The following is a 26,664-nucleotide window of genomic DNA, read 5'->3' as shown; positions in this document are numbered from 1 at the left end:
AGTATAATTGTCCTGTAGTCCTAGAATTTTAAAATCCTTTATTTAAGATTTATTAAACAATGGTTGATATATTAGTCTGGCAAGACAATATAAATGTATATTTGGAATTAATGTCCGTTCCACTTAAATTTAGTATGATTGCTATCCAGTTCAGCAACCTTAATTCTATATATAACAGTTTGTTCAGAAATGTATGTGAAGTTGAATATTTAAAAATGTCTATGAATTTATATTCGCCAAATATCAATTATTTGGCGGTCATAAAACAAATATGATACGAATATCAGGAGATTTGAGATAAAAACTGAAATATAACAAAACACGCTATATAAAATAGACACTTTTGAATCTAATATTGCATACGGCCACGTACTGCAGTATTAATAATTAAGGTGGAATTTATTTCTATAAATCTATTATAAAAAATTAATGGACAGTACAGCTGACCACACTAACCATCAACTACACAATTACTAAGGGGGAAACACAAAAACTAAAGACAACATTAACGAACAACCCATGGTCCAGATGGTATGACTTGACAAAGGCCGTGACAAACAGTGGTGGTGTGAAATTAAATTTACGTGCGTACAACCACTTTTGGCATATTTTGATCATATGTTGTAAAAGTGTTGTTAAAAGTGCAAAATCAAGCATTATTTTAATAATAAAATATGTGATTGAATATAAATGTTGGCAGTTTCACGATGATCATGCCAATAATCGACAGTTGGCATACATAAATGACGCTTATCTTCACAAACAGAACATTATGCAAAGCAGTCAAAAGTGTTCACTGAGCGTTCTCAAACGGACGGAGGGTATAAAAACAAATCAATTCAAATTTTGAAGGTCCGTTTTAAAACATGTTGCTCCATTTCCCGAAGTATCTAATCAAGAAAATATGTATTTCTCGTCTTTCTCAATCTTTAAGCATTCCTGTATTTAGTGCTTTGTAGACTATTGTTTGCCTGTATGTTTTGTGTTTTTTTATCAATGACGTCTGTTTTTTGTTTTATTTTTTGTTGTATTGTCTCTTTAAGGAATCACAGTAAACAACATCTATTATAATTCTTAATCATATGTGGCTGTTGTTGGAACAAAATAACCATAACATTAGTTTGAAGTGACAATGGTGTACATCTGATTTTCTGATCTAACTTTAATCTAGTTCTACGTTTTAAGGAGGGATGGAGGAGGTCATACCTGTATGTTTGAGTTGCATAATATTAACTGTGTTACACAATTCTTATACATGTATAAATGGATTATATCAACGCATTCTTATTTCTCAGTATTATATGAGTTGTAAATTACGTTCTCATTTTTTAAATTGTTTATCAAAAAACTTTTTTTTTTTTTTTTTTTTAAATATTTGATGATGTTCACAAACTCTGAAGCATGGAACAAGTAATTAAATAAAACATTCGTCTCAAGAGGTTGACGACAACGATTTAACAGCGTTCCAATTTTATTTTCCATTAGCCTTAACCGAAAACCTTTAATCATTCTACATGTTGGCACACTCTATCAATGATGGAGGATTTACGCTAGAAATAAGAATTATTGTCCAAATGTCACGTCTGATCGAAGTTTGGGACAAATCGATCAAGCCAAATGAAGGACTTGAATTGCTATATACAAGTATCAATCTGAGTTTACTTCGCTTTAACCTTAATACAATATAGCTTTCTGTCTAATTAAATACTTTCTATTGTAATTTCTTCTTCAAGATTGATATTATCGTAAGGCGTGTAGATTTATCAAAGTTACGATCGACTTTCAGAATATTGACGAGGCCAAGTATTGTGTATCTGTAGTCGATATTTATATATTAAAACTGTCAGATATTTCTTTTTTCTAACTTGGGGGTTATTTTCTTTATTGAAGCAAGTCAGTGATTGCATTGACAGAAACACAGTCAGATACAACTTACTTATAAAAAGTTTGCTCATTAAACTTTCAAAATCGATTGCCACAAATGTAGTAGTTGATATAGAATAATTAAATAAAACCAACGATGGATACTGAATGCCGATAAGAGCAAACAAGTGTATATAAAGATTTTATAAAACTAATTTACATACAAAAAAAATGTATATCCAAATGTTAAATGTAATAGTTATCTTAACAGACAGTGAAGTTTTTGGAGGAAAATTGTGCACCTGCAATTTTATCGATCACTTCAGATTGTTGGTAAATATAAACATGTAATTGGAACTTTATTAAGAACAATGCATACTTCCATTAGTAAATTGGATAAGGTTTAGGATGGAGATCTTTGCTGCAGTAGCTGGAATAAATAAAGATAAATCAAATGACTGATTACCTCTTTGGAAATAACTGCTGTGCAGTTGGTGTAGCTTGTCATAAGAAATAAGAATGTGCATGGTATAGGGATAAGTAATTTTGACACGTTTTAGGGTTGGGTTTTTTTTTTGTCTTGTCTGCGACAGAATACGAGACACTGGGGTGCTAATCCGGCGGCGAACACATCTTATACCATTTTAAAAGACTGTATCAGAAGGCAGAAGATCGGGATACTAAACGCCATGAACTTATCTTGTTATAAAGATGCCTCAATTTCTGACGTTTTCTTCTAACATACATTGTATGTCTGTTGTCCTTCACCTCGTTCATATGGTTCAGTTGCTGCTTAAAGAAACTATATAAAAATCATTTGACCTTGATCCCATTTTATAGATAAATGACCAAAGTTAGATTTACGTAGTGAGGTAGGTTCATAATAGCAATATGTCAATATTTCTTAGTTATGTGATATATGTAGTAAAATCATTATCTTGAAGACTTTCAACATTAAATACCATCATAATTGGTAAACTAGGCGATATATTCCATCATGTGTGCAAACTTATAAAAAACTAGTATCATACTGAATATGTAACAATGTAAGGCAATAGATACAAAATCACGTGGAAAAAAACGAAGAATAAAGCAAAAGCAAACAGCAGTCTGCATGACAATACGATAAAACCAAATCAAAAGCCGGTGTGATCTCATGTTCCTATCAGACCCCGCTCCAGAAACATTTAACAGTTTATTGAATAAATTAAACAATAATACATAGGAAATTTCAAAAAGAGCAGTCTAAATTAGGAACCTTCATTTTAAGTATTCGAAGATTTGTATTCAAAGAAATACAATGAGTAAGGTACATGGTAGTGAGAAAGAACCACATAAGTTGCCCAAGTTACCCCAAAGCATTCAAAATTTCAACAGATGATCTTCAACTATAGACAGCTTATATGTACAATGTCAAGCTTAGATTAATTTGCATTGAGTATAATAAAATAGTGAATACTTTAAACAGATATGTCATCAAGTGACACATCCCCCAAAATAACAATAAGCACAAACAGTTAAAAATATGTAAAGACAACCACTTTCAGGGTTCCAGACTTGGAACAGGCAGATGAACATGTGGCAGATTTAGTTTTTAAAACCTTAACCAAATGTGTTTAGCTAAAGATAATTTCAAGTTCATTTATTGCTTAAACGATTCTTTCTATTACCTAAAAACTAATACAGCAGATCCCTGGACAACCACAGACACCTCCACCCCTTTTGCCTTATTAAGGTGTAAAAAGACAATTCTACAAAATTGCACAGAATTTTTAACATTCAACATATATACGAAAAATAATCTATTATAAGAAATGTTATTACTCTGTAGGAATAGCAGAAGCAGCAAAATCTCTATATTCAAGAATATCGTATTGATAAACCAGGTAGTTGTCAATGTTCTTCAACGTCTGCCAAGATAAAGTTTTGCCATCCATTAACGCACTCCTTTCTTCAATTAGAAGTATGAACAATGAAGTCGTGTGACCTTCAACACTTTTCCAGATATCTGCATACTTGAGGGAAAAAATCATTTATTATAGAATGTACCTCTACGACGTGATTGAATGATTTTGCTATACCACTAATTGAAATGAACATTTAATCAAACGAGAAAAAGAAATGTGATCTTCCAAGAATAAATCGACGGAACGGCTTCTTTTACTTGCGCTGTTTAATAACTGGTGTTTGATTAAACTGGCGTCTGGTTCTTTTAGGGATGAATTCGTTTGTTTATAGTAACAACAAAAGTTAAATTGTTTTCCCTGGAACTCTGTACAAGATTGTTCTAGGCATTGTACACGGTCGTGTATTATGTATAATTGTTTGAAGTTGTTTGTATTAAATCAGATTGGAAGTACGGAAACCGATATAAAAGTGTATTGCGTAATGATTTCATTTAGTACTTATTGCTTACAGTAACTACAAACATTCTGTTATACGTGTCTATGTATCATTGTATTGGTTGTGCTCATTAGTCTTCTACTCGGGATATAAAAAGTGAAGTCACAAAATACAGGCAAAAAGCTTATTTGCGAGTAGAACAAGTCGTAACTACAGAATAATGGTTTTTACTAGGTGTTTTAGGGCCATGTCTTTCAAAGTTCAAGTTTCATTAAAATTCACAGTACAGAGGTTTTAAATAAATGCGTGCTCGTATAAAAAGTCATTGTGTCTGTATTTTGTTACGATAAGTTATTTGTAGATGGAGTATGTTCTTTAAAAACATTGACTAAACAGTCACATTAAAAATAAAAGGTCATCAGCTTGACGTTTTCATTACCCTAGTTGTTTGTCATTTTAATCATATAAACAAAGAAGCCGACATTTCTACTATCAGAGAATACGCTAGATATATAAATATTCATCTACAAACAATGACAGGTTCATCTGATATCTTTAAGCGTTAGGTATTCAAGAATCATACAAATGTACTGTCAGGAAAATTGAGATATATGTTTTATTTCGGTTATTGTGTCTTTGGGTTTTGACGTTTGTTAATTTCATCTTTAATGTCTGATTAAAGTCCAGTGGCAGATATTTAAAACATACTAATGGCAAAATGTTAATATCTTGTGAATAAACGATGCTTTGAACAAATGATTTTTCAAGTGCTTGTTCAAACTTGGTTACATTGGTCGGGTAGATATGTCACTCTATCTGGACATCATATTTCTGCTGCGGACGAACCAGTCTTTACTCTTTTTTTCTACATTTCGGGTTCTTTAGTTTCTGATGAAACAGAAAATACATGTTTAACCTTTTAGTTCGATCCCACCTCATATATGCATGCTGAGAGGAAGCGGTTACATTATGCACGAGGTACAAACATGAGATTATTAGCAATTACCGAATGCTAGCTCCTATAATCAAAGAATTGTAGATAGAATATCTTACTAATCTTGATAACAAATTCAGATGGACGCTTGGCGTAATAACATATGACCTATTGGAAATTACTTTCTTTAACTCACTTCGTATTATTCATAAACATGTTGATTTTCAGTCGGTGATGAAAAGTTCTTTAAATAAGAGAAAATAAATCTAAGTTATAGAATTTAGTAAAGATTATAGGCTTATATGAAATGTAAGTAATCTTCAACGTTTGTAAATAAATCTCTATCTAACATTTTAATGAAGCTATTCGTATTATATTCTATTTGAGGTAGACTGCTTGAAAATGATTTTCAGTATCGTTTCACTTCCAAGATTTCAAGATATAAAAATATAAAAATCTCTGAGGTCCTTCCTTGAACATCTGATACTATAGGCATATACGAAAAGCAAATTCATATTTCTCTATCTAAATTCATTGCTCTTTGAAACTTTATACTGAGGGACGTTTTCTTGTATATTAAGCAGCCTGGAGAAAATGTGCAATTTACGTATCTAAATTACTGTTATAACTTGGTTCCTTTTAGCAATTTTGACAGCATAACGATAAAAAGATCATATTGATACAAGATGTAATGTTCTATATGCAACAAACAAACGCAAAATGTCTCATTAAAACAGATGAAAAACGAGAAAGAAATTAGATATATTCTTATAACGAAATAGACAACATATTACTGATGGATGGAAGTCATTACTATAAAGAAAATATATCAAATTTGGACATGTTAGCAATAATGATTATCATCATTATGCAAGTCAAATGCTATATAGCTTGATTTATGTTTAAATCTTCAATAAGGTGTTTCGGTTTATATGAATACTATTACTTCTATCTCAGAAAAAACAAAAGCAAAACATCAAACATGGTGGGTTTCGATCCAGATCAAAACTTGTAATACTAAAAACTATCTTAGTATCATAATGGTTTAATTGTGGAAGAAAATCAGCTGGTCGGTGTAAAAAAACACTGATTTATAATTCCGGTATCTACTATAAAAACTATTAAAAAAAAAGTAACTGACATGCTTAACACAAATTCTTCCGATTGAATCGATTCAATGTGAAAAACTGGTCAATTTACAAACATAAAGCTATCTGACTTAATCTGTTCTTACAGATGACAAAATACTTCTGATCTATTTTGTCAATTGAATATCCTATGAACAATATTTCATCTGCCATTTCTGTCGAATTACTTTAGAATAATTTAGAAAAGTATTGATAAAATTGGTCGAAAGACTAAAAGTCAACCAGTTAATTTAAAAACAAACAGTAAGCTAGATTGAATTTCTTCTTTTTTTGTGAGAAAGAAAAACACTCATCAAAAATACCAAGCTTATAATTCTGTACGTCAGACGCGCATTTCTTGTATGAAAGACTCGCCGATGACGTTCGAATAAAAAAAGTTGAATAAATAAAACACAAAGTTAAAGAGTGTTAAGGATAAAAATTCCAAAGGATATTGATTTGCCAAATACAAACAAAATTAGACTTTCCAAACATACGAAAACATTTTATAATCATTAAAATGCACATAGAGTACCAAAAGGCCGAATTTTCAGGGAAACATACGATACCAAAATATTCAGACAGTCTAAAATAAGGGAATGTGTCAAAGAGACAACAATCCGACCCAGGAGTAGAAAACAAACGAAGGCCACAAATGGGGTTTCAAAGCAGCGAGAAAATCATGCACACGGAGGTGTACTTTAGCTGGCCCCTAAACAAAAATGTGTATTAATTCAGTGATAATGGACATTGCATCTTACTTAACTCCGAAAAACATAAAAGAAACTAAAATAACAGTTGTTTGATTTCATTCATCGCGTTGCCGCAGAGTGACTATACTGCAACGACTGGCAGTTAATTATTTCAAGCTAAGAGATCTGGGATTAGAATTTGCAACTGTTTTATAAAACTACTGATCACGTCACCACACTAAACCTGTTTGATGTGTACTGATTGATGCTTTAGTCTGCATGAACATGATTTATCTATTACATTGTACTTGTTATTGGCTTTCAGTTACAGCGAGTATGTAGGTGCTTCGTGTCTATCGTTTTTGTATTAGTTGTGTTTGTGCCTAGTACCAATCTTTTTAGCTGCGCCAAATGCAACTGATTTTTACAACGGGAGCCTGTAGTTCAGTAGTTATTATTGGTTCATGTGTGTCATTTTCGTAAAATGTTTTGTTAGAAATATGCCTGATAGTTTCCGTTTGAATTATTTCACATTTTTCATGTCTGGCCTTCTAATAGTCGACTATACAGTATGGGGTTTCTCGTTGTTGGTAAAGTACGGTAGCGTATAATTGCTTACACTCACTTAAATTAAATTCTGTTGAACAGTTGTCTCATTGGCAATTTATATATGTCAAAAACTGCTAGACAAAACAAAATTTAAAAAAAAACTTCAAGAAAACCCAGTTTAAATTGTTAAATTGGCCTAACATTTATATTTATATTTGCCATAGAAAATAAGTATTACTTTTTTCTAAAAAAAAATAAAAATAAATAAACAACAAACAAACAACAAACAACAAACAAAAAAAAACACATTTTTTTTTTACTTTTGTTGAATAAATGTTGTAGCTAAATAAGATCTGATTCTCATAATCATAATCCTGTAACGAACAAATTACGGTCTATCTTTTTTTCTTAATAAATCTAATATAATTACCAGCTTTAGCCATAAGCAACTGTTAATTTCATTTTATTGGTTTTTTTGGCAATTGTTAAATTGGTAGATATTAAGTCAGCCTTCGACAGTGTTTGACGTTCTGTTTGATTACTAACTATAAAATGGCGGAGGTGAAATTAATCATGAAAACGTTGTATTGATAAGGTATTCTCTGAAGAAATGCTGTGAACGCGTCATTTGACTGAACATGGTGATTTCATACCGTGAGTGATGTAGGTCTTACAGCCATACTTTAATCTTTTGATTACTTTCTTTGTTAAATGAATGTACTTGATAACAATGCTGTAGTCATTTCTGCTACAACAATTACTTGAAGTTATGTTGATTAATACAAAAATAACAAAATTATAGTAACACTGTAACAAGATTCATAAAGCACAAACAAAACATGTCCATCTATAGGTATTATTCCTTAAACTGGTTGGAATTGCTTCTAATTAATCAGAACGGCATACTGCGACATACGACATAGTTTTGTCGTGTTTTTAATTTTAATTTTACTAAGTGTTTTTTTAGAACTGGATTGAGTGTTTTCTCTATACCTATTGACCAATGGAAATAAAAGAGGGGGTGAATGATACAGAAACAGTTGTTTTTGTCACAGAGGGCACTGCAATTCAAGAAAAAAGTAAAAATGACAAAAATGCCGAACTCCGAGGAACATCAAAATAGAAAGTCATTAATCACATGGCAAATTCAAAAGCTCAAACACATCAAACGAATGGTTGACAATTGACATTTCTGAGTGGTCATGGTAAAATGATAATATAATATTTTTGTTCGATTGTGAAATGTGTAGTCGTTCTGAAACTAACACAGCTATTCAAATATCAAACAAACAAAAACCATTGAGTTTTGATATAATTAAAAACCACCAGTGAGGTTTTCGAATTTCTCTTGAATCAAATGACAACGATTTCAAATTCGGTGAAATTTAGATATATTTGACATATATTGTTGACTTTAAGATGTCTGCTGTTGGTTACCTGTCTCGTCTTTTTTTATTCGTCTATTAGTTTCAAATGCTACATTATTGTTTCTCTATGTATTTTCAAACATCTCTGTCTTATGTCAAGCTTTCTCAGAAAGATTTACGTATCTCTATTGGTGATTTGTAAACACCTCAGTCTAAAGTGTTGTAAATTATTAAATACATTAAGAATCCATGCAGTTATATTTGGTAATGCAAAATGACGCAATTCGATAAAGACTGACAATCTATCGTCTAAGAATTTCATTAGAGAACCAAATTGATGCTAAGAAAACAGAAACTAAACCATTGTACACTGTCAAACACTTAAGAGTTGATTAAAGAAATAAATAACATTGCAAACATATTAAAAATATCACAATGTTATGAATTTGTAATAAATTTATCGAAATGATTTATTAGAAACGACTAAAACTCAAATAACAGACATTTGTTGAAGTTGATCTCAGACACTTTTGAGTTAATCCGACAGCCAAAGAGATGGCGATGCAATTGCATTTGAACTAATAGCATTTTAAATGAAGGGCTGAAATAAATTATTCAAAAAGTAAGAAGTCCAATTAGAAATGGATTGCTACAGCCTACATAAATTTTTCAAAATATCTGACAAAATGTGATAAAGAATAGAAATAGATCAATGTCAGTAGCTATCATTGGTTATTACAACCGTTCCTCCTTTGGTCAAGAGAGCAAGTTAATTACTTATCTATAATCTCAACAAAATTGAATTCGTGGACATCACGAAAAACTAAATGCATTAAAATATCCAGTTAGGCCAAGATACGATCTTACATCCTTGTCTTCGTTTCAAATTATTTGTAGTAGTACTTTACCAGGTGAACGAATGGAGTATTTAAATGGCTTATTGTAAATCTTAACCTGTAAGTATTTAACAGACATATGCATGTAAAGCATACCGGTATTTTTTAAAATGCGTCTTCTTTAACATGGAGGACAACTTATATATCTATATTGAAAAAAAACTGATCTTTCCAAATATTAATGAAATAAAAACAGCACTTGTCGCAAAAAAATCCCCTGGCAATCATTTAAATTATGATTGAAATGCATCTAATGTCAAAATTAAAAGAATAAAAGGAGATGTTGTCTAATTGCCAATGGGACAATTTCATCAACCATCTTCCAAATTACGCGGATAAAAGCATCTATACATCATCGAATGGCCTTCAACAAGTACATTTCCTTAAGGGGGAAGCAAAAACTGCTCAGTTCTGAGTCATAATGATATGGCCGTCTTCCAGTAATATTTTACTAAAAAATGTACATGCACCCATGTTAATGAGATTTACATGTAAGCTATAGACATTTTAAGTACCTGATATTAAAATGTTAAACCGTATTAAGATTTTCATCAAACTTTAAAAATGATAATACTTCTTTTGAAAGAAAATATTCATTTGAAGCTCCTAGGCACAATAACAACGAGGAAAGATGGTATAAAGATCTTAGTACCTAGTAAACAGACTATATATAACCCATCAGGGAAGCTTATCAGATCTAATAAAAAACAAATATATTTTCATCAAAATTTTCGTTACAATCCTAATATTTCATTTTTTTACTTAGTTATGCTCAATATTAAAACAATATTATTGTAATAAATAAACAAAATTCAGCTGAAAAATGATGTCCTCTTATAAGTCTTGGATTTGATATTGCAATTAGCAAGGATATAAAATATATGAACAAAAGAGTTATGAGGCATTTATTGGAAAAATCATTTTGTCATTTGTTCCTCAAGGTGACTAATTAACTAACTTTCTTACTAATACGGCTATAAACAGAAACCTTATAAATTGGTAACGACATAACCCATTGAACCGAAGATAATTTTACAGTTATTTCTTTGTACCAATATAAGTTTTCTAAGCGTCGAAGCTTAGCCCGGATTTTATGTCATAATGAGCTGTCATTACTAATATATGGTGGTGTCTAGACCTTTTACTGCACTTTCTTAGTATTCAAAGTTCGTTTTATTTGATAGCTTGAATTCAATTTCCGGATTGATGCAATAATCAAATGTATAATCATCATGATAAGCAATGTAATGTGATTAAACAGATTTTATAGGAAAATTATGCGTACTAAAAAAATACAACAAGCATAATTTTTTATGTTCTATTCTAAGTCCATCCTTTAAACTTCTATTCTTGGACTACACGAAGAATGCAATTAGACCGTTTGTTTTCCCGTTTGAATTGTTTTACACTAGTAATTTTGGGGCCCTTTATAGCTTGTTGTTCGGTGTGAGCCACGGCTCCGTGTTGAAGGCCGTACTTTAACCTATAATGGTTTACTTTTTAAATTGTTATTTGTATGGAGAGTTGTCTCATTGGCACTCACACCACATCTTCTTCGAACGAACAAAATATTCAAATTTTCAAACATGTTCAGAATTACATAAAAAGGTCAAACAGATTTCTTATGTCTTGATAGAGCGTTATTATTGCTGACACAGGACGTCATCGTTGCCATCAATCCACAAGTCATCGTCACAGAAGTATACGATTTTTCAAACTTTCTTTTTCCTTTTTACTTTGTCTCCTCTTTGTTCACCTATGAAAGCTAGTATTATATTGTATAAACTGTTTGTTTTATATGCATGTCCATTATATTATACTATTATTGTAACTTTATATTGTATTATGGAGAAGACTTCATAAGTATGATTTACTTGTGTCTAATCCATTTTGCTTTAATTCAGCAAATAAAATATGTTTAAACTAAACCACATCTTCTTATATCTATAAAATCTGAACTTCGTTCCAGATTCTCACCTCCATCGACAAAGTGAAACACTCAACATTGAAAATGAAACATAGAGGTCCACATGATGTCGTGAAAAGTGTACCCTACTTGTAATCAGTTAATGAAACATCATGTTGAAGTGTGTAAAAATTCAAAGTATCGTTTTATAGAAGAAATAAAATGCTCTGAAGTTCTTGAAATCCCTTACAATGAATATAAAACTTATATACAAATTTTCCGATAAAAAATCAAACAATTCCTGAATACATAAGCTTGGAAATAAGAATGCTAAGTAGATATCATAAAAATGTTCTTTGTCAATATCAAATCTAAAGGTAATGAACAGCCTCAGTTAAATATAACAAACATTTTAAATGGACTAACGAAAAGTCTGGCGAAATAGAGAACGTAGGCAATACCATATACTGAGTGCCGCACTCCGTCAGAGAAAAGATAAAGAGCATGCAGATATGTATGGCGACATTTCTAAACCTCATGTTTAAACAAACGTTTTTTTATAGGCCAGCGTTGGCCGACATATGTTATACCGCTTTTTACTGTTAAACATGGTATTGCCAAGTGGAGCAAGTGGCGGATGTTTAGATGTATAAATAACGTTCAGTCGTGTATTCGTGCGGCTTTAACAGCAGACTAGTACGTTGTAAATGAATGTCTGATTAACATACAACGAGACATGGTGATCATTCAATTATTATCAAACATTTATGTAATGTTGACCGTTATTCTACTTGGATATAAATATTTTCGAGGAGATTTTCATACCAAAATTAATGGCAAATGTGACGACTTGCTGGCTGCTGTATAAATGTACATGTTTCAATACAATGTACAACGAAAGACCATGGCAAACTGACAAAACATATTCTAAAATATGAAGACCAAAGGAATTGGCGGTCAATCATATTTTGAATTGATTATACTCTTTGATTGAAACTGCAGTACAGAAGGCATCGATTTAACCATATTAAATTATCACATTTCTATTATCCGGTATGAAAACTATTCACCAAGAACCTGCAATACATCATTTAGTCATTCGCTTATGTGATTGAATCTTGTCTTCTGTACAAAGTCGTAATCCTATAATTCATCAAAAGTGTCACTGTGGACAAAAGCTTCTTCTCAAATGAAATCGTTGTTTTCAATCTTTTTATCCCGACTAATATTTTTTCTTGTCGCAGGTAAAATTTAATCATGCTATTGCATATCAATTCTAAGAATAGCTTTTATTTTCAAAGTTTGGCATGTTATGCAGTCCAAAACAATTTTTCAAATTTAAAATGTATTGTCATGTACTTTACTTTCTGATTAAAATGGATGTAGGCTTTTTATTATAGGGGTATCTTTACTGAATAATTGCTATATCTCCTGCGTATGTCTTAATGATCAATATACTGTAATGGGGTTCAGTGCTTAAACACGAATACTCCAGCAAAGATTCAGTTTCGTTCGAAAATGAGAAAATCGTCAAAAAATAGAACTATACAACTGGGGAGGAAATTATTTTTGTAAAAGGATAAGAAACTGATTAAGAAGTAATATCGTGAAATATAGGAATAGCTTTATCCGCTTTCAGCTATCACTCAAGCTTCTTTGGTTCGATTTAATACTAGGATTTATCCCTTGCCATTGCATGACTGTGCAGAGCAAACTGATCCATGTGTATCCTACCTGCTTCCTCCCACTCAAACTTTTTGATTTTAAGATAACAAGTAAATTATTAGATTTTACATTTTTTTTCTTCAAATTACTAAAAACAAGAATAACATGCGAAATTTCTGTAATTGGACTTTCAACTTTTGTAAATTTGCTGAAAAACATTAAATGGATCTATTACCCTTTGAAAAACATATCGTAATAATATTATAATACTGGAAACAGAAGAATAACATCAATTATGGCCAACAAACCATTTTGATAAAATATAAGTATAGATGAGTGATTGCTTTTGATGTTGTTTGAAGAAATATGTCATGCGATAACCAATGCATTTATTGAGATTAAAGAAAAAGTATATTCAAAGAATTTCGAACATTTATAAAAGGATATTTTATACCGCTTACATTTCATATTGTAATAGAATACTGTTGAAGTGATGCTTCAATTTCTGAAATCATTTTAAGACAAAGCATTGTGCATGAAAGCTTTTTCTTTAGTCAAATCGCCAGAAAATGTTATATTGCTATCTTATAAGTGTTTGAAATTCATTGACTTTTACGACTAAGGTTGGTAAACCCTGGAGAAAACATTACTTATGGTTGACCCTATCGACTTATGATTTAGACAGCTTTATGTATTTTTGCAAGAGTATACATAGACTGAGGGATTATATACAGTGTCTGATGCTATAAAATCACCTCTTTAAAGCAAAAAACTGTCATATGAGTTCATAGTCTCCCAGAAGAAATATGTATACATTTCAAACCTTAATTCAAATAATTTTCATCTGTTATAAGGGAAATCATCATAGAAATGTTTGAATAATGTGACGGGTAAAAATATATAAGCAGCCGGACAGCAAATGTTGATCAACAATTGATACGTACATGTGGATTAATGACAAAAGAAACTTGTGGACAATTAACAAAGTATCATCCCAAATTTTTATCACCCGAAGTCTCATAAAAGCTGTGAATGAATATATCAAAAACGACAATAGATGAACATCACACAAAACTGACAGTAATATAAAGTATAAGTGGCAAGAAATGCCAAGCTGTTGAGGTAGATCAGACACATGTGTAGAATTCATTTAGTTGTGAGATTTCTAAACCTACATTATTGACAGATTAAAAAATATTGAATTTACGATTTACTTAAAAGTTAATCCATAAAAATAAAATTTTGGGACTACAAGGTGAACAACATGTTATGCAACACAAACTACATATAATAAAAGTAAATTGGAAAAAGAAACTGCATATAATGAAAACCCATTTTCAACTGAGCTACATTTTGTAGTGAAAAGGTTCCAAAACATAAATATTGCCATTTATAAGTGTATCGTATAGGACTATGTATTCTAGACAAAATATACTTTCAAAATTTATTACGTCCGAATGGCTTTTCTGCCTTAATTGTCATATAATAGCTTGTTTACATTCAGGAATTCTAAATATTTAACGATGACTAAAGCATGTTATGCTCAATGTTACACTTCAACTACAAAATGTAACTGTACCAGCTTTCTATTTTATTCGAGTCTCACAATTTGAAATTCTGTTCGAGTCTCATAATTAGCTGTTTTACATCATTATGTTGTTAATTTCAATAAGCCTTTTATAGGACAATATTCTAGAATCAGCTTCTGTCTTTAAAATCCTGAAGACACAAAATTTGTCAATAAACTCACAGTTTTAAGTTGTGCTAAATGTCGATCCATTAATGTATTTTGAATTTTCTGTCAACCTTTTGCACTTAGTTCAAATATATGTGCAGGATGATTTCGAGGTCAAACAAATTCGATCGCAAACATTTCAAAATATTTTTTGTTTACAGTCATCGAACTTTTAGCAGGCATGAAGATTAAAAGACATGTAGACTATTAAAAAAACCAGAATCTCCACGGAAGTGAAATTATTACGACAGGAAACTTTTCTTTGGATTCAATTAAGTCCTGCTGTCAGTCTTTTAAGGTTTCTTAAATAGATGTTATAAAGTGCGTGATTAAAATATATTAAATGTAGTATTGTAGGATTTCTATTTGCATTTGATACAAAAACAATGTCCCTGGAGATTTATCTGCTCTATCATAATGGGATTTTTGTATATAAATCCTGCTTAATGATTCCTATTCGTTTACTTACAACTGCTTTAACGACGTAAGACAAGCGTAATCTGTTTGAGTTTTACCAGAAAGGAGACGGTATTGAAGGAAGTGTGTAGGGTCATAAATCATTATTTGCTTGATAGACCACTTACGAGCGTGCTTTATCATGTAAAGAAGGGAGACAAATATAGTCTTAATGGTAACTGACTGGTAACATCAAGTAATGGCGAAAGTATTTCACCAAAAGATTATGCCCGAGTATGTATTCTATTGATTATTCTCGATACAGAAAACTGTATTAAGCAGTTAAAAATAAACTGTGTATGTATGTGGCCATGTATGCAAGTTTCATTGTTTTATTTGTATAGATTAAAGATATCTGAATTAAGAGATTGTTTTTGTCTAGATCGTCCATGCAGTGTATAACAAGCAGATGAAATGACCACCAGGACGTAAAATTATTGTAACGCTGACTGAATAAATGATGAAGTTAACCATGTGCTAAATAAAAGTAGGGAACTCACCTTACGGAACACTGAATCAGATGTTGATAGAGAAGCTTAAGACAACAAGTACATTTAAAGAGAGACATATATGTGCCAAAAAAAAAATGGAACAAATAGTTGCCAGTACTAATTTGCCAATTCGGAATTAACAAATCTGAATTTCACTGGTAAGATATATTGAGAGAAAAAACTTTCTACATCAGCGAGGTGCCCCCGCAAACAAAGTTTTTTTTAAATGCTGATGGGTAGTGCCACTGAAGGTCATATTCTATTTTAAAAACTTTTGTCACAGCTGAAAAACTAGTAACCCAAACTTCAGTAAAATGCCAGATGAACGTAGGAATAACTGAAAGAGAAACAGTTCTATTTGAAAAGTAATCACAGTTAGCATCCTGAAAATAAAGGCAACAATAGAATACCGGTGTTCAAAAGTCATACCTCGATAGAGAGTAAACAAATCCGGATGACAAACTAAAACCGAGGAAAAAAACATCAAATATAAGTGGAAAACAAAGGACCAACAGGAACACTTAAGAGCCTAGAAAGGTTGACAAATAATTTCAATTATTCTTTTATTTTAAGTACTTACAGAATCTCTGTTCGTCAATTTGTCACTTACTACTTAATACACAAATATAAACATATGCCCTCAGAATGATACCAATTTGAGGTAAACACGGTCACGATGGCCCTTCACCTTTAACATGTTTCCCATTTGAGGTTAGCCGGAAGTCAAATTGACAATTCGACTTTCAACAAGAAATCTTACTACGTCTTTAACTATGCCGTCTTTTCTATCAAGTTTCATTGGAAATGATATACAGGAATGAAAAGTTCAAGTACACTTGGTGGGTTTTTTTTTTGCAAATATTAGAGTAAAGGTTTGCTGTGGGTTTTTTTTTATTAGTAACATGCCTTTAGTTTCTTACAATTTAAGCTAAGGCTGAAAATGTTTAATACACCAGGGGGATATAATAACAGCTATACAGCTATCAAACTTTATTTTTATTGGTACATAAAAATACCCTAGTTGTGTCTTTAAAAAGACGAAAAATCTTTTGAATACAAAGTAGGGGTGCTCTTTTCAATTTTGAAAAACATATGAAATGTATATGCGTAGAAGAGGTCAAAATATAAGTCTGTAAAAGATATGCAAGACCAATTACTGCTGATTTTATTTCTTGGCAACGTTCTAAATATTTCTAAATCATCAACTTGTTTTAGATTATGATCACATACTTTGGGGTTTAAAACATTTTGTCGATTTTTAACATGATACCCAAGTATAGATGATTAGAGGTGTACAAACTTAAAAGTGTTGATGAATGTTGCAAATTCTGAGTTTTTATTTAAACAAAAAAGAATAAGAAGGACATGCTTAGACAAAACCTAAATTGAACCAAATGTGGCGTAATCAATTCCATCTAAGATTTGATGGTCAGTTCTTAATCAGTTTAATTACCTTTCATCTTGTTTAATGTGACACTTTATACGATACATTAGTTGCACAGTTGAACTGCAATAGCATTTACAAGTTTATCCAAATAATCCAAGACCATTAATCAATGCCTTACATAAATTAAGAACATGTTTATAGCTCGATCTTGTGAGAAACTTTATGTATTGGTCAGAGATATGAGAGTAGTAGCTTGAAGTACCAAGTTGTATGAACGAACGTTAATTGGAAATTATGATTAAGAATATTTATTATACATGTACTGTTATATAAAGATTATATATATATATATATGATTAAACATGTGAACATTAAATGGACTTCGTTATATAGACAGTACTAAGTGAGCTTACGGAGAAACTTTACAATAACTAGTTCCCTATGTTAACGGTCAACATGGATTACGATCCCGGATACGTAGATCCGAAATAATGACATAGTTCTAAGACACACACAAGAAAGCCCCGTTATACATGTCTTAACCTATGGAATATTTTGAGAAGGTCTGCATGGTAATTTATTTTTGTTCAAGATATTATTACATGCAAAATGTATAAACTTTTAAGGCTTGTTATCACCTCAGGCTTAAAAAATCGGTCAATCGTAACTCGCGTGCTCGTCGAAGAGCATAACGAAATCAGTGATCTATATTTAATAAGATTGGTCCTATTACAGTTACGGATTGTTTTCCTTCGTAGTTTTTTCACAAACAATGAATAACATCATTAATATTTAGACCGTTGACTTTTATACAGTGCCTAACTTGTTTTCATTTCTTTATTAGACTAATGAATTGCCCATGTTTTCTTTCAATAATTCAAAAAAAGTGGCATATTGCACAAAATTAATTTCAATCACTTGGAAATCGTGTGTGGCTGTAAAATTTCCTTATGAATTATAAATAAAATATAGAATATCATTCACCGTGGGTAAAATTAAGTTATCATTGATTTTAAATCAAAATAAATAATAAATAGATCATTCACATTTCTTTAATACTAGGGAGATGTAAAGCTTAAAATATTTATGAACGCATATTTATTGTTGAAGCTTGTATGTTGACCTTTTTACCTTGGTTTTTGTTTTGTTTATTTGGTTTTTTTTCATATGGCATGTGCAGTCTTCATTGACGTCACTGTACAATTAATTTATACATGCTTTAGGAATGTATTGTTTATTTAAACAAGCATTGATATTTTGAACATTTTACCCTAGATGCCCTTTTGCTAAGTGTCTTTTGTTTGTTTGTAAAATAAGATGTGTTAAGCAACATTCTTACGTTAAAAATACATTCTCACAAGTGCAAATTAACAATTTTTTCAATTATGTATCTTTTGAGCAAAGAATCCTTTTGGGTATCAATGTTTGCTCGAGCATACATATGAATGATAAAGCATCACAGTTGGCTACATTTAGAAATTTTGTATCTAAACGCCAAAAAATCAAGGTAAAAGAGGATTATTTATGACTGTTTTCGTAAAATATTCCGAAGTTGCAGGTCTGGGCTATGTATAAGGTTTAATAATTTGATTACTTTACTCGTCAGAAATCCAAGTACAGGTATGTTACTGAGAAGTTTATCAAACTTTCAACAGCATTTGAAAAAAAAATATTGTGTCTAGACCAAACATTGTGCGATATCTTCCTTAACTATAAGAGTACGGTCAAATTATAACAGGTTCTTATTATACTTTTTATATTAAATTACAAACACTAAAACATTGTATCATTTGGATATATATGAAAAATATTTATGCCAGTTATGAAAAAGGAACAAAAGGCTTGACATTTCACATTTCCGCTTAAGAGAACATGGTTCATCTATGAATCAAAATCGGGCTTTGAACAAACTTGCAGTATCAGAGCCAATCGTGCGAGGGCTTTATAGCCAATTAAGATCGTTAAAAAACATATATAAGTAGGTAACAGAGAGAACACTGTGAGTTTGGTACTTTGTGTTGTTTTTCTTTTCTTTTTGTAAATGTTTGGTTCTTGAAACTTAAAACTCGACAAATTTGTCTTTGTAAGTGAAACAGTTAGGAGTGGGCGCAGGATATTTCAACTAAAAAATTGTAACTTTTAGAGGTCAATTTAGTGCAGACACATTAACCGATTGAAGTGCTCAATTAATTCTAACACCAGTATTTTCTATAGCCCATTTTAGTGAAATCTTGTTTGACCATGATACATGTAAATCAGATCACAGTAATGTATGTTAGCTAAAAGTTTAGGATGTTTGCATTTACAATTTGGTGAAAAATGGAAATGATTGCGTTATTATCATACTATATACATTTGTTATTATTCTATGTATTAATTTTTGTCGCTAAAATAGGTTTTACTTTTGCGCTAAAGCATCAATGTTTTTGTCGCTAAATTGTTCAATCTATGCGCTAAAATATCCTCTCTTCCTTTTCTCTTATTTTATTTATCAATATTTGTATAATTAAATGCTTAACTGTAAGATAAACCTTGAAAAGTGTCGAAATTCTTTATAAAATTATACACTTTTATAAAACGTGCCAGTCTTTAATTTTTACAGGACAGGTTGCAGCTGTTAAAAACAATAATCATCTGATACAATACTATAAAAAAAAATGTATCTATACATTTTGATAGTTGTATCTTATAAATCTATGTTAAAAATACCAGCAACCACGTATAAGAAAATATTGATAAATGAAGCCTTCGTGTGTGCAACAAACAAAGTATATCAACGAAACTTAAAACACATACGATGTATAATACAGGTTAGAATATATACAAATTCAAAGAAAAGATCTCCTTTATAATTATTTGGCGTCAGAGCAGGATGAATTGTTTAGATGACTTTCTCTTTCTGTTTACCACATGTGCATATTCAATAAAAATATATTAAGTACATTCTTCTCAGTAGATTATTGCATCAACTTCAAAGCAGTTTGCTGAAACGTAAACAAAGGCTGAAAATGTGATAGCTGGCTGATCATTTCTTAAACATCCAAGTATTATTGTAGTTGTATGCATCGCATTGATAATGTACGTTTTATGTTAAGGACGCTATAATAAAAGGGTGATTCTTAAGCAAAGGTATAGATTCTTAGCAAAAGTAGCATCCATAAAACAATAAGAAAATAAGAACACCATTAGTGCTCAATTATATTTTGGTATTGAGAATTTTTATAACTTGAAATCGTATTCTTCAAAAAATAAAATAAATCAAACATCGTGCTTTTCAAAAATATAACTCATTTCCTTTACTTTATTCAGCATTTATAAAAGCATGTCCATGTTAGTTAATAGCTGGCAGTAATACATTTATATGTTTTTCTAAAAATTATCGCATACATACAACTTGACGCATCTGTAAATAGTATCATGAATAGTAGATAGCACTTAAAACTACGTTGGAAACATTTATAACGGCAACAGTTTTCCCGTAAATGTTTTAAATGTCTATTGGAGTTTGTTGTTTGTATGTTTCTTATAATAATAATATTTCTTTTTATTGAATAGTTTCAAACCGATACTAGATGATAATCGGTGTTATATGAGCTAGAGTGGGGTGCTCATTTTCGCCGGGGACACAATTTCGCCGTTTAAGGATTTTGAGGTGTAAAAACTTCAAAGGATGGCTGAAATGGAAGAAATGTACCCGTAAATTATATTTTTATAACAAATATAATATTTTTTTAAACTGAGACAAAATTGCGGCTCCTACCGAAAATGACCGAAAAACGGACAACGATTTTCGGACAATTTCCTGATTAAAAAACTTAACATTAAAAAAATTGTTAAAAGCTGCGGTTATTTGGTTTGAAATAGATATGTAAAAACGGCGAATATGTGTCCCCCATTGACAAAACATCCGGAAATTTCAAACACCCTTTAATCTAACTTTTCAGATGATTTTCTTAAAACAAACCGGTTTTCAAGCTTAAGTATATTTTGCATTTGAAGTTATCTTCATATAGAAATATCAGTATACTTCAAAAACATTTAGACCTGAACATAAACTGTAGAAAACATGGAAAGATGTGTCGAAAATGAGCACCCCACTCTAGCATTTTAAGTTCTAAATAATAGTGTTTTTATTAAATATGATAAGCAAATTGATAAATACAAACAAAGGCAACACTATAAGCACTAGATATATGCACCAATTCCCAATTGTATACTTAAAGGGGTTACAGTCTGTTGGTCCATGGAAGTAATATTTTAAAATTCAATATTACTTCCATGGTTGGTCCATTACAATAGCTCATTTTAATGTTCCTTTAATTGATATCTCCGAGTGATGCCATAAAATTTTGTCAGAGAATGCTAAAAACTAGTAGAATATAAATAATATCAAACTAACCGTGATAACAGATTTCTTATGAGAAACTTAAACTGAATTCAATATAAATTGGCACAGACATTTAACATTCACAGAATACATATAGCTTCCGATGGCAAATGGGGCTAACTACATTTTATATTATTAACTGGCCGACTGAAACATATAGCGACTCGTAGTGTACAATGAGGATTTTTACGACTCAAGTGTCAAACCTTAAAATAACTACAATGTCTTCTGAAGTACATTTATATTGTTAATAGTAACACTTTTATAATTAATTCCTTGTTTTTAAAATTAAAATTGAGAATGGAAATGCGGAATGCATCAAAAATACAACAACCTGACCATAGAACAGACAACAGCAGAAGGTCACCAAACAGGTCTTCAATGCAGCGAAAAATTCCCGCACCCGGAGGCGTCCTTCAGCTGGCCCCTAAACACATGTGTATACTAGTTCAGTGATAATGAACGCCATGCATATTTTGATAATTGATAAATTAGCAATTTTGAATTTTACCAAATCACCATTAGTCGAACTGCTGACTGGAGCCTTGAGTGCCAACCAAGACATGAATGAACTCCTTGAACGTATTTGAAACTGTTATAAAACTTCATCAATCTTTTAGCGCTTGATTAAAGGGGCATTTGTTGCCAAATTTATCATTATCAAGTTGACTTAAACTCTTCGATTTGTTTTATAACGTAAAACATATATAACAGAATTTTCTAGTTTCGATAAGAGAAAAACAATGCACACAGTGGTAATAAGGTTTAGAATTTCGAGTGTTTGAGGACTAGAAACTAATCGATCATCGAAATGACCTCCGAAAATGGTTTTATTGTCTGATAAAAGCATAAATAAAAAAAGACAGACAAACACGTGCTATATTATCAAGACGATTTTTTTTATCAGTTTATCAAATGATTCTCTTTTAAATTGTTTGTCATGTAGGGGTCTTTTATTTCTGACAATACGGTATGGGTATTCCTCAATGATGTAGGCCATACGGGAATCTGTTATAGTTGCTTCTGTCTACGTCATTTGAATTTTGGTAAATAGTTTTCTCATTGTCAATTTATTTTATAGGTTAACTGGTATCAGTGGTCATACATTATCATTGTACGATAAACTAGGTTTACTGGCATATAAAAACAACCATTGTCATTGTACGGTACACATGAATTACTAAAATCTACGGGCAAATATTTTCATTGTACGATAAGCTAGGATAGCTGGCAGCAATGGACAAACATTGTTATTGTACGATAAACTATATTACTGACATTATTATTGTACGATAAACTAGGATTACTGACATTATTATTGTACGATAAACTAGGATTACTGACACAAAAATGGACAAACATTGTCGTCGTATGAAATTTTATTGTACGATAACCTAGGATTACTGTCACATTACTGGACACACTTTGTTATTGTACGATAAACCAAGATTATTGACATCAATGGACAACCAATGTTATTGTACGATAAACTGAGATAACTGACAACAACTGGCAAACTAAGATTACTGACATCAATGAATAAACATTATTATTGTACGATCAACTAAGATAACTGACATTAGTATTGTACGATCAACTAAGATTACATTAGTATTGTACGATAAACTCGGATTACTGGTATCAATAGAACAACAATGTTATTGTACGATAAGCTAAATTTACTGACATCGATTGACAAACATTGTCACTGTACGATACACTAGGATAACTGATATCTATGGATACACATTGTTATCGTACGAAAAACTACGATTACTGACATCAATGGATAAACATTGTTATTGTACGATAAACCAGAATTATTTACATCAATGGATAAACATTGTTATTGTACGATACACTAGGATTACTGACACACCAATGGACAAACATTGTCGTCTTACGATAAACTAGAATAACTGACATCAATGGATAAACATTAATATTGTACGATAAACTAGGATTACTGACATTAATGGATAACCATTGTTATTGTACGATAAACTAGGATTACTGACATCAATGGATAAACATTATTATTGTACGATAAACTAAGATTACTGACAACAACTGGCAAAACGAAATTTGTCTGTGTACGATAAACTCGGATTACTGGTATTAATGGACAAATATTGTCATTGTAAGTGTAAAACCACCATTGATTTTTCCCTATTAGTCTTTGTTAAATTTGCACTTTTCAAAATATTTTGCAGAATTTATCTTTGTTGCAAATTAAGAAATACTTGGCATGAGTAAAGTTTTATCCTTTCCAGTACTTAAGGAAAAAATTTCACATAACATTGCATTGCATACAAGAAAATATCCAACACTGGAAGTTAACCAATCAAATGTTCACCTTTTTTTACCTGTTTGCAAGCTTTAGTAATCATATAACCTCAAGTTTCAAAAATATTCTATAGAAACACCAAATAAAAAAATAATGGTGCTTAGAAACAACTAAGATGTATGTTTATGACCCAGAAGTTTTTTACTGCAATGAAATTTAAGATTAATTTCCTACAACTTTAAAATTCAAGGAAATATTTTTTTCGACTATTTTTCGAATGTATCCGGATGTGATATACTATTATTTGGTGGTATTACACCTGTACGATAAGCTAGGATTATTGAAATAAATGGACAAACACTGTCGTCGTACGATAAACAAGGATTACTGACAACAAATGTCAATGGACAAACATTATCGTCGTACGATAAAGTAGGATTACTTACATCAATGGACAAACATAACTACTAGATCCAAATCAGTTCATAAAGGTTGAGCGATAAGGTCTGACTATGGATGTATTCGATATAACTCATATTTAATGAGTTAGACACATGATTCATAACTAAAACTTATTTGTTTCTAAATTTTATGACTTTTTTCAAATACATATTTTTCAGATATTTATGCCTAATGTAGAGTGAATGAATTGAACAATTTAATACTGGACTATTTGCTCGAGTGTAGATACACTACTTTAATGCTACGTTTCATTATATTCATTAAAACAAAAATAATTCATATTCGCATTACATGTATGCAATATAAACAACCCTCACATGTCAATATTAACTATAGGAATTGAGTTCAAGTCTCAGATAAAATGATTGTAAATTGCTCGATGTGTACGGTATAAAAGTAAATTTAACTTACTTCATAAACATTACAACTCCAACTTTAGACATGTCTTCTTGGATAATTTTCCATGAATCCAACACCAGTTGTTTTTGTCGATCTGTAAATTCCGGAAAGGGTTCGGAATGACACCTTCCATTGCTTGGCGAATCGTTTTGTTCATTGTTTTGTTTCAAATAATTTTTGGTCCGCTTTGTTGGAGTAACGTCGATTCCTTTGCGGAGAGCATCTTTCCTTCGTTTCGTATTAATACATCCCATGATACGGAAAAGTTGTATTTTATGTTTTACTATAGTTCAGTTGTTTGTAAAAAATCTCAACCGTTGTAAATAATATGTAAGAGCTTCATTTGAATTCCTTATCGAAGACAAGACATTCCTAAATGAATAAACTCTGATTTTAAAATCATTACAACGTTTGCGGTAATCATATCCCACAATTTTCTCTATTGAATCTACTCGAGAATGAATTATAACGGAATATTATCCAATAGGAACAGTCAGAACGCCGAATGATATTTGTCGATAAACAAAATCACATAGATTACACAAGCTTATTGAACCTTTGATTTGAAGTAAAGATTCTCAATATTAACCCCAGCAATGATCGAAATCATTCAAAAACTGCCAAACAATTAATTCGCTTTATTATAGGGATGTTACTTAATAACTTGTGGTTATGATTGACAGATCAACAGCGAACTCTGTATCAAATTGTTTATATATACAATTTCTGAAATAAGTTAATGTAGGAAAATAAATATATTGGTTTGATCTGGCTGCTGAAAAGATAAATATGATTTTTTCCACAGGACGCAAGAAAGTGTATGTTAATATATGTACTTGTTATAAATAATTAAATAAGTAAGTTACCTCATTTAATGAAGTTATAAACCATGCAAATGATACTCATAACAGAAAAGATTGACAGTTATAATAACTAAAATAAATAGGAAATGGATTCGTACTTTTAGATGTTACGTAATATCTATCGATACGTAATATGTAGCGTATAAAATAAGTCAATATACGAGTTATCGTTGTCTAAATCATGAAAAAGCTAATGTAGCATTTCTTTTATAGTTATTATGATCAACCCCAACAAGGAAGTAATGTACAAGATTTATGAGATACGAGGGCTTTTCTTTCAGATATTATCATTCTGTATCGTGTTAACGTGTTTTTTATGCCGAGATAGAGATGTACGTTGGGTAAAGCATCTGTATTTTCAAAACAGTTTTCCCAGATGACAATTTTTGTTCTAGTTTTTGTTTCATCTTCTGTAAACTTTAGATAAGATGTTTACATCAAAGTTAGCTTTGTATTTATCAGTGTGGTAAGGTAAAAGAGGCATGAATGATTAGAAAGCAATTGGCATATAACTTTTCTTCTCTGTTGGTAGTCTTGTTGTTCAGTACATAGTATAATTACCATTCATCCATTCTAATTTATTTGGCTTTCATAGTAAAACATCCCTAGAGGCAAACGATACGCGTGCCTTAGCAAACTCTCGGCAAAAAAAGTTTGCTTGTTTTTTTGTGGTAAGTGTATGATATATCGTAATATGGAAATATTGTTTTAAGTATGAAGTTGTTTAACCAAAGGTGTGGTGGGAGTTTTATAACCATGTGTGCGCTCGCACTTTTTATTTAATCAGAGAATGCAATTAATATTTACAAGGAAATTGGACCTTTAATGTGATATTTGTCACAGCATGTACATTCA

The 26,664-nt window shown here is 31.0% G+C and overlaps 1 protein-coding gene across 1 annotated transcript in view; it reads right to left on the bottom strand.

Moving 5' to 3' along the window:
• LOC139517272 (uncharacterized) overlaps positions 1-25,614 on the bottom strand; it is a 36,674-nt gene extending 11,060 nt beyond the window's left edge. Inside the window, exon 1 of the mRNA XM_071308163.1 lies at positions 24,959-25,614. Within this exon, the coding sequence (XP_071164264.1) occupies positions 24,959-25,200 (242 nt within the window). The 5' untranslated portion in view covers positions 25,201-25,614. The remainder of the gene's footprint in view (positions 1-24,958) is intronic.
• Between the last annotated feature and the right edge of the window lie 1,050 nt (positions 25,615-26,664).

Source organism: Mytilus edulis, chromosome 3 (genome assembly GCF_963676685.1).
Source record: "Mytilus edulis chromosome 3, xbMytEdul2.2, whole genome shotgun sequence".
Lineage (NCBI taxonomy): Eukaryota > Metazoa > Mollusca > Bivalvia > Mytilida > Mytilidae > Mytilus > Mytilus edulis.
This window is presented reverse-complemented; position numbering and strand designations above follow the sequence as displayed.